Source organism: Callorhinus ursinus, unplaced genomic scaffold (assembly GCF_003265705.2).
Source record: "Callorhinus ursinus isolate GAN/ISIS: 27379988/994484 unplaced genomic scaffold, GSC_fseal_2.0 scaffold4, whole genome shotgun sequence".
NCBI classification, from domain to species: Eukaryota; Metazoa; Chordata; class Mammalia; order Carnivora; family Otariidae; genus Callorhinus; species Callorhinus ursinus.
This window is the reverse complement of record NW_027397066.1, coordinates 32,832,833-32,851,746: the sequence shown is the minus strand read 5'-3', so window position 1 is coordinate 32,851,746 and position 18,914 is coordinate 32,832,833. Positions and strand designations below refer to the sequence as shown.

At 34.6% G+C, this 18,914-nt stretch overlaps 1 protein-coding gene across 3 annotated transcripts in view; it reads left to right on the top strand.

Moving 5' to 3' along the window:
* Positions 1–18,914, top strand: part of PDS5A (PDS5 cohesin associated factor A) — a 136,578-nt gene that overhangs the window by 60,412 nt on the left and 57,252 nt on the right. For all 3 annotated transcript variants that reach the window (XR_012377887.1, XM_025887114.2, XM_025887115.2), the window contains exons 9-16: positions 3,260–3,375; positions 5,750–5,844; positions 6,751–6,896; positions 9,203–9,354; positions 10,885–10,998; positions 13,303–13,384; positions 14,511–14,559; positions 14,794–14,933. Coding sequence is in view for 2 of the 3 variants with exons in the window: in XM_025887114.2 (XP_025742899.1) it covers positions 3,260–3,375; positions 5,750–5,844; positions 6,751–6,896; positions 9,203–9,354; positions 10,885–10,998; positions 13,303–13,384; positions 14,511–14,559; positions 14,794–14,933 (894 nt within the window). In the remaining variant the exon portion in view is untranslated. The remainder of the gene's footprint in view (positions 1–3,259; positions 3,376–5,749; positions 5,845–6,750; positions 6,897–9,202; positions 9,355–10,884; positions 10,999–13,302; positions 13,385–14,510; positions 14,560–14,793; positions 14,934–18,914) is intronic.

Sequence of the window (18,914 nt, the reverse complement as noted above, 5' to 3'; positions counted from 1 at the left end):
CTCTCCTAGTTGTTAAATATCTGACAAACACAGTGACACAAATAATAGATATGAAGAATGATATTATCCCTTATAATACATATTGTTATTAAATAGTATTTATTATTAGGTAGATATACTTTAGAACATCAAAAGATTTCAAACTGAGTGCTCAAAGGATCTTGATTATAACTATATGAACCTTCCATAGTATAGGTCAAGGACAAAAATTTTACTGTATGACTTGGGGCATATCTTATTTTTTATAGCCAACTAAACAGATTCATAACTCCTCAAAAAATAGGAAAAACTTGACACTCGATCCCCTATCCCAGTTGAACTGTGTGAGATAACAGCTTACATTTGCTTAATATTCTCGACTTTGTGAAAGGCTTTTTATATCCAATATCTTATTTGATCCTTAAATCAAACTGTGGTATAGTTAGGACCAACATTATAGTTTTGATTTTTGAGATGAAAAATTTAAGATGAAATATTTTTTTGCCCAGTTGCACAGTTAAAACAGACTTGAGATTAGAACTACAATCTTCAGACTCTTTGAACATGTATACATGATGGTTAAGAATTGTCCATATTGGGGGCACCTGTGTGACTCAGTTGGTGTTAATCATCCAACTCCTGCTTTCAGCTCAGGTCATGATCTCAGGGTTGTGAGATTAAGCCCCATTGGGCTCTGCACTAAGTGGGGAGTCTGCTTCTCACCCCCCACCCCACAAGTGCTGGGCATGGAACCTACTTAAGATTCTCTCTCTCCTTCTCTCCCTCCCTCCCTCTCCAAAAAAATTAAAAATAAAGAATTGTCCATATTGTCTTCATTATAAATATTTGTCATTTATAGTATAAAAGGACATTATACCAAGCTTCTAAGAAAGTCTGTTATGTAAAAAATATTATATAGAGAACAAGGCTTTGTTTTATTTTTTAATATTGAGTTTATTTTAATAACAGCCTAAAGATGTTTCCATACCAACTTATTTCTAGGCGTAAGGCATTAAAATATTTTCTCTCAATCTCTTCATAGAGTCTGAATATGAAAAGTCATGCCTCTTCAATCCTTAAATAAGATTGCCATGATAGATGGTGGGAAGGAATTGAGAACTAGATTTCTAGGTTTCTGTGTGTGGACTGAGGGAGACACCACCTCAGAGACACCAAATGATTTTTGCACCAAAATCAGTTTACCATCACTATAATCATATTCCAGCCTCACTCAAGGAATATATTTTAAATTTTAAAAAGGTAGGAGGCTGAGTTTTCACTCAGTTTCAGTAGTTAAAAATATAGATATAAAATGTTACATCATTTGAAATAATCACTAAACCACCGAAGTAGTCACAAGTAGAATAAAACTTCCACTTATTTTTAGTTTTTGACATTTAAGAGATAGACTGATTTTTCTTTAAAAAAATAAATCATGTTGGTTAGTTGATTGGACTTACTAAAAGGTCCTAATCTGCATTGTTGTCACATTGCTTGAGAAAAACTTTGTCAAAGAAAATCATTTTTGTAATTACAAATGTTAAAGCTTGATACAGTTTTCATTTTTACCCCTTTGATAAGTGTGCCTATTTTACCCACAAAACCCCTATTCCTGAAAGATAAGCTATTCATAACAAAGACTATATCCCATGTACTTTATTTTTTTAAACTGCTGTCTTTTTCCATGAATATTTCTTTATTGGATTTCTGGTATTACTCTAGACACACGTTGTATATGAATACTTGAAAAAGCAATTGCTTTTTGTTACTCCCTTTATTTTCCTAGTGAATATGTGATTTTTAAAGTTTCACAGAGCACATGGTTTCAGAATAACTTAATTTATAGTAAGATGTGACATCACTAGTGAAACTGGAACAGAATTCATAGCGTGTATTGATTCAGGATAAGAAAATTGGAGGCCTTGGGGCACCTGGGTGGCTCAGTCGTTAAGCGTCTACCTTAGGCTCAGGTCATGATCCCAGGATCCTGGGATCGAGCCCCACATCTGGCTCCCTGCTCCGCGGGAAGCCTGCTTCTCCCTCTCCCACTCCCCCTGCTTATGTTCCCTCTCTTGCTGTGTCTCTCTCTGTCAAATAAATAAATAAAATCTAAAAAATAATAATAATATTTTTAAAAAATTTGGAGGCCTTTATCAAAAAAAAAAACAATTTCAAACTAAGTTTTGATTTTTTTGTAATGTTCAGTTTAGCTGACCTTTTAGATCTTCTTAACATTCTTGTTCTTCTATTAAGATGAGTTTTCCCAGGGGTGCCTGGGTAGCGCAGATGGTTAAGCATCTGCCTTCAGCTCAGGTCATGATCCCAGCGTCCTGGGATCGAGCCCCACATCGGGCTCCTGGCTCATTGGGGAACCTCCTTCTCCCTATCTCTTTGCCTCTCTCCCTGCTCATGCTCTCTCTATCTCTGTGTCTCGAATGAATAAATAAAATCTTTTTTAAAAAAATGAGTTTTCCTGAATCATGATATTCTTCAGTGTTATGTTCTCCAGTAAGTTAGGGAAATCCTTTTTTTTTTTTTTTTTTTTAAGATTTTATTTATGTACTTGAGATAGAGCGAGAGCGAGGGAGCCAGAACACAAGCCAGGGGAGGGCAGAGGGAGAGGGAGAAGCAGCTGATGTGGGGCTTGATCCCAGGACCCTGAGACCATGACCTGAGTCGAAGGTAGGGGCCCCAGGGGTAGTCTTGATTAAAATTTCATATGTCAAAACCTTAGATGATATAATATATGTTGGAGCCTCAAATGGCAGGAAAGATTTCTTATAAGAAAACTTACTAGGATGGGGGGGCTCCTGAGTGGCTCAGTCGGTTAAGCACTCTTGATCTCAGGGTTGTGAATTCAGGCCCCACATTGGGCTCCACAATGGGTGTTGAGTCTACTTAAAGAAAAGAGAGAGAAAGAAAGAAAAAATTTATTAGGGTGGGAATTATTTGCAGCTTTGCCCTTCACAGAATTTTTTCCAAGCTCTTAGGGAATGTTAGAATTGAATGATTATCTTCATGTTTCTACAATGTCTGGGTAGATTGCAAACAAGCACTGAAAATTAGCAGTTGGAGGGGGTGTGAAATAAGAACAAAGAACCAGACAGTCTGACATGGAATCACATCAATTTCCACATAATAAATGAGAGCATATGATATTTTAAAGTTCTCATCATTGTAAGCAGAAATATGAAACTATAGCTTCTCAGGAATGATTCATGTTATTTTCTGTAATCTGATGAATAAACCTTGGCTTCATTTATTTTCTCTTTTTCCTTAGAGCAATGATGGAGAAGAGCGATTAGCTGTTGTTCGACTTTTAGCTAAATTATTTGGTTCTAAAGATTCTGATTTGGCAACACAGAATCGTCCTCTTTGGCAATGTTTTCTTGGACGGTAAGAGAACATACAATTCTATGGATTCTGACTTTTATGTTTTGGAGGCCAGTCAGTATGGTCCATTTGATTAAAACCACACATATCAAAACTTTAATTGATATGTGGGTTTTTTTTTTTTTTAGTATCTGTGTTGCTGTCTTGCTTGGAGAATAAATTGTAGATCAGATGTTTTATGAAGAATGATTATTTACCACATAACACTTTTTAATCTTTCTGTGCTACAGTAATGTCATTAGAATAAATAGATAGGCAACATCTGAGAATGTTCCATCTTAAGATTTTTAAATTATGAGACTGAAGACATAATGATCCAGTCCATGCCATTCTTGAGTCCATCAGTGTATTCATTCACTAGTGTTTATTGTTTAGGTCTGTAGCTTATCTAATTGAATGATGTATGTTATGAACTAATTTGGTATTATGGTATGATTTTGAAATTGAAAATAACATTGCTTTTCATTCAGATAACTTTTAATATTCCTTCTCAAGAACTTAGAATTATTAGGATCTATTCAACATGATGGTAAGGTTGAAAAATCTATGAAATTTATCAAATACATTCCATTTACATGTTTCTTGCTTCAAACCATGAAAAGTCAATTTTTACTGTTAGTATTCTGAAGAACTTTTAGATTTATCATTGTTTAATTCACCTGATTCAGAAGGTGGGCCTAGAGATTTTCTTAAAGTAAATTCATTATAATAATCCCAAGTTAGATTTGTCAGTTATTTTTTTTTAAAGATTTTATTTATTTATTTGACAGAGAGAGACACAGTGAGAGAGGGAACACAAGCAGGGGGAGTGGGAGAGGGAGAAGCAGGCTTCCTGCGGAGCAGAGAGCCCGATGCGGGGCTCGATCCCAGGACCCTGGGATATGACCTGAGCCGAAGGCAGACGCTCAACGACTGAGCCACCCAGGCGCCCCTTGTCAGTTATATTTTAATATTTGAAAAATCTGACACTGACAGTCTTAATTTGCTCAGAACAGGCCATTTTGAAGGTCTGTAAATGCTATTTTGGGTAATTAAACTTGATTTTATGAGAACTTGGAATGAAGCAACTATACTTGTCGATAAGCAAGAGGAGTGATTCTGTCCTTGGTGTTTACAGCAAAACAATTACTTGTAAAAACTAAATCAACTGAGAGAGACTTCTTATATTCATAATTTTACATTGACTGCCATTTCTAATCAGTCTCCAGTTCATTGAAACAAAGATATATTACCAGTGTATCTGTTTTACTGTATTACTTTCTTTAATTATTTAGCAATAAGTGTTTTGATACTTTGTAACTTAGTTTATCATAAATGGTAGTGTTTTCATTTTTCTCTGGCAGAAAATTTATAAATCCTAAATGCAAGATTTATTAAAGTAAAATTATTGTAATTTTAACCTTTATATAAGAAAGTAAGAAAAAAGTAAGATGTATTTAATTTTTATTTATTAACTATCTATTTTATTTTTATTTATTAAGACATTTATTGGGGCGCCTGGGTGGCTCAGTCAGTTAAGCATCTGCCTTCAGCTCAGGTCATGATTCTGGGATCCTGGAGCATGCTCCCTGCTCAGCGGGGGGAGTCTGCTTCTGCCCTTCCCCTGCTTGTGCTCTCTCTTTCTCTTTCACTCAAATAAATAAAATCTTTTTTAAAAAAGACATTTATTATATAACTTTTAATTGGTTATTTTATGAGATTACTTTAAAAATAAAAATATTTCTTGCTAAAACAGATTATTTATAATTAACGAATGTTTCTTAAATTGCCCATAATAAATGTTAAATTTGAGAGTTGTTAAGCTTACCTTTATTATGTGCATTTTTGGATCTACGTGTGGTGTTTCATATTTATTGCATTTTTACAATATACTCAAGCTTTATAAGAGTACTTTAATACAAGTTCGTCCCAGGAGATGAAACTTTTCCATTGTAAAGCAGTTTCATAACATGCATTTTATGAACTTAGCTTTGAACTTCTGGATCTGCCTCTCATATGATTTGCTCTCTACCTCTTATTCCTCCAGTATTTTCCCCCATAAACTTTTTTCAAGTAGATTTTTTGATTTTAAATATTATTTTTTGTTTTGTGTTATAATTAGGCTCTTAAATTTGGGGCTCTACAAAGTATGAAGTTTGGGTTGGGGATATGTTTATACTTTTGTTTGTTTTAGCATGGTAAACATTCTGTTTTCAAAAATGTTTTTTGGAACTACCTATCTTTTTATATTCTCCCTTAAGAACATATTGTCATTATAAAATAACACACTTTTTAATCAGTAACTGTTGTTTATAGGCACTTACCTACTGTAGATATACCTTATTAGAAAATAATTATTTTGCCTTAAAACTAATCTTTAGCAACCTTTTCCATGTAGATTTAATGACATTCACGTTCCTGTGAGATTAGAAAGTGTGAAATTTGCCAGTCACTGTTTAATGAATCACCCAGATTTAGCAAAGGATCTCACAGGTAAGCTGGCTGATTTATTATAAATATGAGAGTAATCACACAAATATATTTTAGATGTGGACTTTGACCTTAAATTTAGTATCTGAATAAGTTTTAACTCTGGCACTATTTCAGATTTTTATCAGTCCTGGACTGATAAATGATTTCATGTTTATACAATAAAATTACACTTGAAGCATTCATATTGTAATCTTTTAGAATTTTTTGGAAATCATAGTTTGAGGAAGTATACATTGGGTTTGGGCACAAATCATTATACCTATGTGATAATTAAATATAGTAACATAATCTAATAATAACCCAGAAAGTGATTATCTCCTGCAGTAGACTAGAATTTCTCATTCTTCACTTGAACATAGAGCGTTTGAACCTGCTTATTTGGTATTGGCAAATAAATGCTTTTATCAAAATGCTGTTTACCAAAAAAGAAGAAACATTTTTTTGTTTTGGTTTTGTTTGTATTGTAATTATTTAGGAATCTTTTTTAGAGGTCATAGAATGTTATTCTGTATTTTATATTGTGCAATGTACAGGAATACACCTGTCAGCAAACTTGCTATAAGCATTTTTACCACTTTTCTTTTTAATTCTTTTAATTTGTGTTATAACTTATTTTTTGAATATATAAATCAGATATTTTGTTGTGATTTGACTTATCCAGAACAGTTGACGTAAAATACATTATTTATTAAGATGTGACTCCAGTAGTAAATAGCGTGGTATAGTTTATTTTGTGATTCTGTAGGGTATTGCCACCTCAAAAATAAAATGATTTTAATTCATGCCACATTTTACAAACATTGTTTCAGTATGGATAAAAGCCTAAAGCATTAGTCTTTTCTGTCATTCTGAATGTGACAAATAACATAGCTAACATTTAGCTTTAGTTTTTTTCTCTTATTACAGAATATTTGAAAGTTAGATCACATGATCCCGAAGAGGCTATTCGTCATGATGTCATTGTTACTATAATAACAGCTGCCAAAAGAGACCTTGCCTTAGTAAATGATCAGCTACTGGGCTTTGTAAGAGAAAGAACACTGGATAAACGGGTAAAATCTGAGGAATTTTATTCTTTTGTTATTTACTATATTTAAAGTGTTTGCTAGGGGCGCCTGGGTGGCTCAGTTGGTTAAGCGACCACCTTCAGCTCAGGTCATGATCCCAGAGATTCTGGGATTGAGTCCCACATCGAGTCTGCTTCCCCCTCTGACCCTCTCCCGTCTCATGCTGTTTCTCACTCTCACTCGCTCACTCGCTCTCAAATAAAATCTTAAAAAAATAAAGTGTTTGCTAAAAACAATAGGAATTATTTCTAAAGTTTTATTTTACCTTTTCACTTACTAGTTTCAAAAGAATAGTGAGTGATCACCTATGTTTTTTTCTTATAGTTAACATTTTCAAAAGTGACCATGTATAAACTTAGCTGGATCTGTCATTCATTGGACTAAAAGAATATCATACTTTATATGAAAGTGATACTTGTATAGTGCTGTGCCAAGCTAAGGGCTGAAATGATAGTTGTATGTTCAGATACTTTTTTGTGTGATTTCCTGTCTGTGGTCACAGTTAAAAACATGGTTTGATAAGGAAGAGTAGTACTAAGAACAACAAAAGCTGTTGCTAAGTAATATTATCAACTGTAAGCAAGAGACAGACATGCAAGGCAAGCTGATTAGACATCTTATTAACATCTTTAACAAAAGTTACCTTTGCAGTGTGCTATTTTATTTGAGGCATGGTTGAAAACACACTGTCCTCATAAAACCAGTGTCCTTGGGGCGCCTGGGCTCAGTCGGTTAAGCGTCTGCCTTTGGCTCAGGTCGTCATCCCAGGGTCCTGGGAGCAAGCCCCGCATCGCATCGGGCTACCTGCTCAGCGGGGCCTGCTTCTCCCTCCACCTGCGCTCCCCCGCTTGTGCACGCTTGCTCTCTCTCTGACAAATAAATAAATGAAATCGTAAAAAAAAAAAAGTGTCCTTTAGCAATAGTTTCAGAGTAAAATTCTGTTTTTCTTGGTTATAAAATACAGCAAGAGGTATTCTTTAAGTTCTTTCTAAATATTTTGTTAGAGGAGGCAGATATATCATGTGGGCACTGTTTAACATGTTCAACTATATCAGTGATTATAACTTTGAACAAGTTTTTCCTCTTGGCTTTAATTTAAATGAAATGACGCTCTACCTAGTGGTTAGCTGGTAACTCTACCCCCGCCCGCCCCCACCTCCATACCTCAATTTAAGGTATTACCATTTGTGTTACTTCCTCCTTTTAGAAACATTTCACTCCTGCTTCTACTAATGTTTGTTTATAGTTTCTAAAGGAGTTGAATAAATGAATCTTCCTGAGGCTGCATGATATGGTCATAATAGCATCTACTGGATATTTTTTAGGATCTGGATTTTGGTGCAGTAAATTAGATGACCTTGTGTACCATTTGTTTTCTCCCCTATAAAATGTGGGGACAGGACTTAATCTTAGATTTCGCTACTTACAGTCTTTGGTTTCTCATGTGAGAAATGTCAAAGGCATCTGTTACCTGTTATATGGGAACAAAGTTTCATTCCATCTAAATAGCCTAAAAATGAGGAAATTATACAAAAGATTATAAAGAAATAATGTAAATAAACCAAAGATCGTATGCTCTGATTTGTTATTGAGACAAATATCTTTTTTTAATTACCTCTCACTGTCATGGTTCTAACTGTAGGTTTTTATAGTCTCCTTTTTCATCGACCTTCTTCCTGCCAACTTTCTTTCCTCCTAGCAAACTGTTCCAGTCTCTGGAAGTCCCAAAGAGTCTTCTTCCACTAACTAGTATGTGGCTAGGTAAATCATTTGCCCTTTTAATCTATAAAGTAAGGAAATTCACTTAAAATGATCACTAAGGTTCTTTCCAACTTCGTAATTCTAGGATCTTGATACTAAATTTTGTTTTTATTCTGAGTTAATATCAAAAGGAATGTAATTAGGATAAAATATTCCAGATGATAGGGCTTTTGGTTGCAGAGTAAATCACACTTTCTCTTTTACCTTTTATCACTTTTAAAACTTGGGCAAATTTTTTTAGACAGAATCTAATGAAATCATCTGTAAGATTTACTACCGATTGCTTGGCTGTGAGTGAAATAAAAAATTGGTAGGTGATTTAGTAGTATTTGCATTCGACAATTTTTAAAATAGTCTGATTTATAAATACAAATGTATTCAAAATTGTTGGTAAAGCAATTTGTTGCGTCTTAGGAAAATAAATACTATGCCAGCTTATGTACATATGATTGTAAAACCTAGTGAAGAAATGCCAGTTTGTATACTAAAGTTTGGTATCTCGCTCATTCAATAAACTTTATACTTTTTAGTGGCGAGTAAGAAAAGAAGCTATGATGGGTCTGGCTCAGCTTTATAAGAAATACTGCCTTCATGGTGAAGCGGGAAAGGAAGCTGCAGAGAAAGTCAGCTGGATAAAAGACAAGCTTTTGCATATTTATTATCAGAATAGCATCGATGACAAGTGAGTCTGACATGTTGGTAGAATGGTTGAATATAAAAATGCTTTTAATTTTTTGACATATACTTTTTAATTTTTTAATTTCTAAATTTGGAAATCACTTTCTGCCCATTTATACGTTCTATGTTTAAATAAGACTCTGGCACAAATTGTCAAGTAGCATCATTAGTGAAGTAGGTATGGACTTTGGAGTCAGACCAGAGACCAAATGTTCATTCTGCCCCTTATTAGATGTGTGCTTCTGCACAACTGACCTCTGTGCACCTTGGTTTTTTCTACAAAGTAATAATAAAGCTTTCCATGCAAGATGGTCATGTGGATTAAATAAAAAATGAACGTAAAGCTCCCTAACCCAATGCCTATCAATATGGGACTATTCAGTAACTGCTAGTTGTTATTTTTACTTTTTTGCGACACTGTAAGTATCAGTAGAGGAAGTGCTATGGTGTTTTTTTATTGAGGTATAATTGACACATAACATTAATTTCAGGTGTATAAACATAATGATTCTATATTTGTATATATTGGGAAAAGATCACCACAGTATGTCAACTTAACATCCATCCCCATATTTAGTTACAAAATTTTTTTTCTTGTGTTAAGGACTTACATTGTTTTCATTTTTTGAATGTTACTTGTAATTCTATATTGGGTTGTAGTAATGATTTTGGTTTTTGCAAAGTACTTTGCAATGTTTTATAGAATTAGACTGATTATTTCGGCATCACTGGCTGTGTATTTCATTGATTAATGAGGATTTCTTGTATTGACTTATTCTAATGGTTCTGGATAATAAATATAAGCTTAGCAAGAAGGTTATTCCAGTATCATTAAGGAATTTAAACTGTGGAGAGAAGAGAGATCAGATGTGCACAGGAAAAGCTAAATTTTCAGGAAGTGATGTGAAGGAAGATCCCCCTGATTTTATTAAACGACGACATGGGAAAGGAGTTGGATTGTAATTGGAGGAAATTAATGTTTTTTTGTGTGTGTGTGTGTTAGGGTTTTTTTGGTTTTGGATTTGGGTTTTTTGTTTTGTTTTTTTGAGAATTAGCTGTTCTTGATCGTAGCTTTATATGTAGTGTTAAGTAATTTCCTATACCTCAGGACTGATGAAGAATAGCTGGAACAGCCTAGCAGCACCCTGTGTTTAGGGGTAACATATAACCCTTTTAGAACAAATGTTCCATACTGACAAAAAGTAAAGCCACAAATAGCAACCACAGCTCTAAATTTTAAAATAACTATACTCCAGGGTGCCTGCCTGTCTCAGTCAGTAGAGCACGCAACTTGTGATTTCATGAGTTCAAGCCCCACGTTGGGCATAGAGATTACTCAGAAACAAAACAAAACAAAACCAACAATCAAATAAAAACCATACTCCAAGGAAAGGAACCGGTCACCTACTAATCTTTTCCATTGTATTTACACACATAGGTCTGGTATCTTTGCATGAGATGGTTAAAATATAAAAGGGCTGTTGCATCTGAAAAAAACCAGAATAATTGTTATTGGGATTTTTTTGTTTCATAGACTGTTGGTAGAGAAAATCTTTGCACAGTATCTTGTCCCCCACAACCTGGAAACAGAAGAGAGAATGAAATGCTTGTATTACTTATATGCTAGTTTGGATCCAAATGCTGTCAAGTAAGTTACTTTTTAAATGATTGTTTGGAGTTAAAGATTTTGTAAAATTACCTTATCTAATTGTTGATAGGGTTGTTGCTTCTTCTAGTTGAATCAAAAACCTCAGGGGCGCCTGGGTGTCTCAGTCAGTAGGGTCCGACTCCTGATTTTGGCTCAGATTTTGCGACAGTCTGGGCATGGAGCTTGATTAAGATTCTCTCTCTTTGCCCCCCCCCACACCCCCCCGCACTCACACATGCTTTCAAGAAAGAAAGAACCTTAGATAAATGTTTATACAGAAAAATTTATAAGTTTAGATAAAAGCAAAAAATATTCCTATATGCATAGACATATTTGGCAACTGAGTCAATAATACCGTTTCAGGGATTCAAAGAAATCCCCATGTCAAAATTACTTTTGTCTACCTATTCACAGGGATCTAAATTACACTATTGGAGCTTTACAGTACTAATCCTAAGAACTAAATACGGCTTCTTAATCAGAAAAGTATATTGAGATCACCTCTGTATAGAATGACCATGTGATTGGTTGTCTGAACCGGGATATTTTTGAAACTGAAAGGCACTATTAATATTTTTGATCAGGCAATTGGCCTAAACTTTAACTGTCCCAGGCCAACTAGGATGTGTGGTCACTCCACAGTAATAAAGCTTTTTAAAAAAGTAAACACGTCCCGTCACTCACTAAGAATTCTGATTCTTCTGAAAAGAACCTCAGCTTGTGTGTGTGTGTATATTATATTTTATGTATTTGTTTTTTAACTTTCATATAATTTCAGCCTTACAGAGAAGTTGTGGAAGTAGTACAAAGCATTTTACCCAGATTCAGCATTTGCTTTATCAGTTTGCCATTTGCATATACTTTTTCTTTACATAAATATTTTCTTCTGAACCATGTGAGAGTAATTTGCAGACGTTAGATCCCTTTACCCCTAAATATTTCAGTGTATATTCCCTAAGAACAAGGATATTCTCTTATATGACCAGAGTACTCCTATCAAGAGATTTAACATTGATACAATATTATTGACTAATGTGTATTTAAGTTTCCTCAGTTGTTCCAGTAATGTGCTTTATGTTTTTTTTTTCCTTTCTGGGATTACAGATTGTATATTTCATTGTCATGTCTCTAGTTTCTTAATTTGGAGCCATTCCTCGGTCTTTGTCTTTTACAACTTTGATGTTTGGGGAAGAGTATTGCATGGTCCAGTTCAATTTTGTAGAATATTTCCTCAGTTGGGGTTCATCCAGTGTTTCCTCATTAGATTGGGATTATGCATCTTCAGCAGAAATTCAACAGCGGTAACTTTGTATCCTTAGTGTATTATATTAGGAGGCGTTAGCCATCATTTTTTTCTTAATTTTGCAGGGGTGATTCCTAATGCTCACCCTACGTAGTAAATCCCTAGCCTAAGGTTTTGGTCTCTTTATATTTCAAAATATTGGCAAATAATACTCCCAACATAGACTAATGTCTCAGAGATCCCTTTGGGCACCTGGAATTATGGACTGGGTTTGTGAGAGAAGAAAATCTGCTTTCATGGAGAGAAAGAAGTGTAGAATAATAAACACACTCAAGTTAAATTTGGTGTCTTGAATCTACATCATTTCTAAGAAGTTTATTTCTATAGCCCTTCATGAATACCTCTTAGCCTGCCATGAAAATGCCTTTATGATCTGATCCTTTTCTACAGTATGTTCCAGCTTCCTAATGCTACTTCATTCACACTCTTTGCTCCAAATCTGTACAAAAGAGTTTTTTAAGTTACCTATCCCAGGTATTTTGATGACATTTTATCTTTTTTTTTGTACCAGAACATTCTAGTTTCCTCTGCTTAGAATGTCTTTCAGTCCCCGGACGCCTGGGTGGCTCAGTCTCCCCTTGGCTCAGGTCATGATCTAAGGGTCCTGGGTTCAAGCCCCACGTTTGGCTCCCCGCCCAGCAGGTAGTCTGCTTCTCCCTCTCTGCCCCTCCCCCCAGCTCATGGTCAAGCTTTCTCTTTCTCTCTCTCTCTCAAATAAAATCTTTTCTAAAAAAAAATGTCTTTCAGTCCCCATTTACCTAGAAAGATCCTATTCATCCTTCTAAACTTCTCAAATATTTTCTCTTATAAAAAGTCTTTTTTATTTACTACTTTAAACTGACTTGTCTTAATCCTATAAATAAGTGCTGGTGCTTAAAATTTTAGGTAGATGTAGAAGCATGATGATCTATCCCATGCAACAAGAAAAGTAGTAAAGTTGAATAATTACCAGATTGTTGTTATATTACATATTTTTTTCATATTTATAACTTTATTAACAGAGCTCTCAATGAAATGTGGAAGTGTCAGAACATGCTTAGAAGTCATGTACGAGAACTATTGGATTTGCACAAGCAACCTACAGTAGGTTCATGATTTGTTTAAATTAATAGTTTGTTATGGTCATTATTCAGTTTTTATGTAGTTACATATAACGAAGCAAGTAAAAACTATTTCAAGTGTTTTCCAAATGTCAGTTACACATAATTTCTCTAGTTTTCCAAGCTAAATTTTAACTGTAAATGAATATAACAAAATCTTCTTTTCTCGCATGAACAAAGAAATGGTAATTTCTAGTTTATCATTTCGGATACTACGAATTTACACATGGTTCATCAATTTTCAAATAATTAGAATTAAACATCAAGATAAAATTTTTATGAGAAATCATGATTTTTTTTACTCCATGATTTTGGGTCCTTCAGTGTAGTCAGTATCAAATTTAGGTACCAATTCTATAAATATGGCAAAGTCAAATTAACAAAAAAAATTTTGCCCAGTGTCTTCTGGAAAATGGGGGGAAAGAAACTTGAATAATTTCTTAATATACTTCTAAGTGTGTTTGCTACTAGAATAAGTGTTCTTAACTAGGAAATTATAGACAGAGACCCTTCAAGGGTCTATTGATGCTAAAGCAAGGGTTGGCAAAATTTTTTGTAAATGATCAGATTGTAAAAACTTAGGCTTTACCAGTCATAAAGTCTAGTGAACTGTTCGACTCTGCCTTTATAAAATTGCAAAAGCAGTCATAGATAATATGTAAGTGAACGAATGTGACTGTTTCTCCAAAATTTGAACAATAACAGATGGTCCATAGGACCATAGTTTACCAATTTCTGATCCCAAATTATTCAAATTTCATACAAATTTAATAATAAGGTAATAACTTTATTGTGCTGTCCATACAGAATTACTTTTTGGGAGGCAGGTTATTTAAGTAATAGACCACAAAATAGTTAATAGAACTATTCAGGAAGAAGTTTTTTTCTACTCATCACATTTTTAGTTAATTTTCTTTGATGTATGGTTTCACAGTAATTTTGATATGATAATTGTTTCAATTATCTTCAGTTCAGTCTGGTGGCTGGTGTGTGGTGTTTTTTGGTTTGGTTTGGTTCTTTTTTTTTTCCCTTTAAAAATGTGTAATTGGATTTTCTTACAGAAATTTGGTAGCAAATATGACTTCTTTTGTTTTTGTTTTAAATTTCAGTCAGAGGCTAACTGTTCTGCCATGTTTGGAAAACTGATGACCATAGCAAGTAAGTTTGTTTATTCACTCCATATGTATATAATAAACATCAAAACAGACAATTTACATAATGGGACTGTCAATTTAATACTAAGTAAGAGAAGATAATCCTCTTAATTTTATTTCTAAGAACCAGTTAGGCTGATTGTTTTTTGACAGCTCAGCATAATTTTTAAGACAGCTTGCTTTTAGTTTAGTATAGTAGTTTTTATTTTATAATACTGATTCTCTTTCAATTTTATAGAGAATTTGCCTGACCCTGGGAAAGCACAAGATTTTGTGAAGAAATTTAACCAGGTTCTCGGTGATGATGAGAAATTGCGGTCTCAGCTGGAGTTATTAATCAGCCCAACCTGTTCGTGCAAACAGGCAGATGTTTGTGTGGTTAGTAAATTATACTTCTACATGTGTTCTTTTAGCTTTGTTTGTTGAAATTTATATTTCATTAAAGTCTGCTTTACATAAATTATTTGTGTTAATTTAACAATATTGTGAACTCTAAATTACCCAGGAGTATATCTGTGGTCATTTTAGCTCTCTTACCACTGTTTAACCAAATTCCAGGAAAAACACTAGAGAACTAAGCCAGGGAGTTTGGTCCTAGGAATTGAGCAAAACAGTATGCTTTATATTTAGCAGACGTTTGTTAAGTAAATAGAATTTTCTAAATGCTTATGTGTGTATGCATTTTCTTCACTCATGTATTAGCATGGAAATAACCCTTATCAATAAATTAGCAACAGTTACATTGCCATATATGCATTTATAGATAAGGTAATTCCTTTTTAGGCTTTTGTCTTCATTCTATTCCTGGATTCTTTATTTTATAGAAAACCAGTATTCATTGAAAATATCAGGAAGGAAAACTTCATCCATTCATTTATACAGCATTTTATGAGAGTTTTGTGTTTGAATTTCAGCTATACCATTTACTACCAGTGTGACCTTTAGTAAGTTCTTCAATATTTTGTAGCTTCATTTTTCTCATCTATAAACGTTAAAAGACTCATAGGATTGTTAGAAGATTTTGTGTGTGTATCTGTGTATATATATCCTAATACCTGGCCCAGCACTGCCCTTTAGGATTTAAATTGTATTTCTGTGGTATTACAGATGTTACAACCGTTGTGTTTGGGACCAGGCTTACAGAGCTGAATAAGAGAAAAGAAAATTATTTCAGATATTTATGTCTAACTTTGTTCTAAAAAGAATTAGAGTGCAATAATTTGTGTGTTAAAGGGATGAGGACTATAATAGATGTATATACAAAGTGGTCTGAGAGCATGGAATAGTTCTTTTTTTTTTTTACTCATTCTAGGGATATTAGGTCTCTAAGTGGATTTAAAAAAAAGGATTAGGAAGAGAAGAGGGGGAGCTAATTTAGGGAAGAGAAGAGTGGACTCTTCTCTTGGGTCTAGGGATGAGGATATGCCAAGTGCTGGGTGGTTTGCTGAAAACAGTTAAAGGTTGCATTTATGTCTTTGGCATTTAGGATTCTAGTTCCAGAGTACTGTGTCCTACAGGGTCTCTACTAATATAATTGGGTCATAGAATGAAATATTTTGAAAAGACCTTAGAAATAGTTGGTTTAGAGGCACTTGAGTGGCTCAGTCAGTTAAACGTCCAGCTCTTGATTTCGGCCCAGCTCATGATCTCAGAGTCATGAGATGGAGCCCCATGTCGGGCTCAGCGCTCAATACAGAGTCCTCTTGAGATTCTCTTTCTCTCTCTCTCACTCTCCCTCTGTGCCTCCCCTGGCTTACACGCGTATGCTTGCTCACTCTCGCTCTCTCAAATAAATAAAATCTTTAAAAAAAAGAGTTGGTTTAACCACCTCATTTTACAAATAAAGACATTGGATTTTAAGGTTTCTCGTCCAGTATTTTATAGCTGGTGATAGTGGCTGACCTGCAGGTAGCGTCTCGATCTCATAGGTCCTCAGTAGTGTTTTTTGTATACATTCCATTATTTGTAGGAAGATCCAGTACAAACTGAGTACTGCTCAATAAATGACCTTGAGAAAGAACAATCAAGTGGTGTTTTTGGTCTGAGAAGACAGAAATTGAGTGTGAGTTTGGGAAAATGGCAATAACATGAATTCCTAATATTTGTCAGACCATAAATACCTAAGAGTTTCCAAATCCAAAAAGTATATGCAAAACAGATGTTTGTAACCAAAATATCTCAGGATGAATACCACAGCCATGCAGTGCAGCCAATCAGCACTCCTGATTTTAGCAACCAAGAAAGTAGAGATGAGGACCACAGTTGCACTGGAAAGAGCATGGTAATGATACCTTTTTGCAGGGGGGGGGGGGGGGGTATTCTGAAGATATTTTAAGTAATGGTCCACAGAATAACTAATAGAATTCTATTCTAGAAGAAAAAATTTCTGCTATTCATGTTTTTTAGTTTATTTTATTTGGTGGATGTTTCACAGTAATTTCTGGCTTTTACATTAGCATTGTGTAGTCTGAGCACATTATTTAACATTATGTGTTCTTGAGTATACAATAGGATTTATAGTACCCTTTAAACACTCAGGAAAATGACCGCTGTTAGAAGAGTTTTTGCTGTTTTCCAGAATATCTGTATCATTTTGTCTTTCTCCGCAAGGGCTGCTGGTACTAGTTATATATGCCCTCTAGTATCACATCCCTCTTTTCCTGACGGTTTCATTCTGAAGTTGAAGAAAAGAATAAAGAAGACGTATGCAAACATAAAATTTAGTTTCTGTCGCTCTATGTAGCTTTCATTCTTTCTCTGAGAGTCCCTCTCTGTCCCCTGCTAATGTGTATATACTACCACTTCCTTTTTTTCTAAATGACAGTCACTTCTCAAGAGGTGAGCATTACTCATTAACAGAATTTGTGGGAACGGAGATCAAATACTTTGAGCAAGGAATAACAATAGACACATACTGTGGATTAATACATATATACATGATGCTATAATTAAGAGAGGATGAGCAGTCTATTATGCTATGTGCCGAATAGATTTGCTTTTCCTTTGGACTTCAGGTTTTGAGTTTCCACACCTTGGTCCTAGAGAAGGATCACATATTTGCCATAGCATGAGCTCTGCTTGCTATTTTTTGCTCTAACACCTCCCTATGACCTAAATTTCAAGATTTTCCAAGAAGTTTATTAATTGAGCATTTGAGAGTGTCCTAGGTTTGAATTTCAGCTAGACCATTTTTTGCCATTGTGACTGTTAGTTACTCAATATTTCTGAGCTTCCTTTTCTTCATCTATAAATATTATCAACCTCATAATATGTTAGAATAATATAAGATAAAATTTTATGTATGACCTAATACAAGACCCCTTGCACTGCCCTATAAGATGTAAATGAAAAGTAATTCTTATGGTATTACATATGTATGACAAACACTAGGAATTCTTAAAATAAGTAGAGAGGGATCCTTAATCTCCATCTTTTTAACAGTCTCAAAGTGATGATGATACAAGTCATTCATGGACCACACCTTAAAAAACCCTTCCCTACAAGGTTATCTGAATATGCATTGTATCTTCTGAAGGCCAAATTTTGGGTTGTCCCATGATCAAGTCTACACCATTATAGTTCACTGTGTAATTTAGTAAATTGTCTTATACATGGTCTCTCATGCGGTTGCAGTTTAGATGACAGAAGCAGGCAAATATTTCAATAGAGAATACAGAGTGGTAAGTATTCTGATAGAATCATGCACTTTGGTAACACAAAGGAACAGCAGCCGTCCAAGGCAGGGGTGGAAATGGGAATAGCTTATTCTAGAACAAGTGATTCCTGAATCGAATCTTAAAGGATGAGTAGGGATTAGACCACTACATCAAGAATGACAACTTGAGTGATTGGTTATCAGAGAAGATGTTTGAAGGGTAGAAGATAACGATGTGTGGCCTCACAGCAGTTGTGTTTAGAAATCTGAAATTTAAGACTGGTTGGTATATATTAGCATACGTATAGTTCCTGGAGGAGGTAGAGAAGAAAAGAACGAAAGGGGAGAGAGATGCTAACTTACGCTATTTACTAACAATCATCAAGTGCTTCCTGTTTTCTTTTCATTTAACCTTTCTGTGGTTCAGTGAGAATGATAAAAGGTGTGATGTGATTTATAGTAAGAAATATATATTGGGTCTTTGTCCCCCATTTCTGGCACAGAACTAAAACTCATCCTAAGTCCTGAGAGTTGCAACAGTGTCTTTTGTTATGTTAATGAGGTGCCTTTGGGAGCTCAGCTAAGGGTGGGGACTGGTTCCCTGTGTAGCCAATCACATGATTAGAGGATTGGAACTGTCAATCTACCCTCTGACATCTGGGAAGGGGAGAGGGGCTGGAAATTGAGTTCAGTCACCAGTTGCC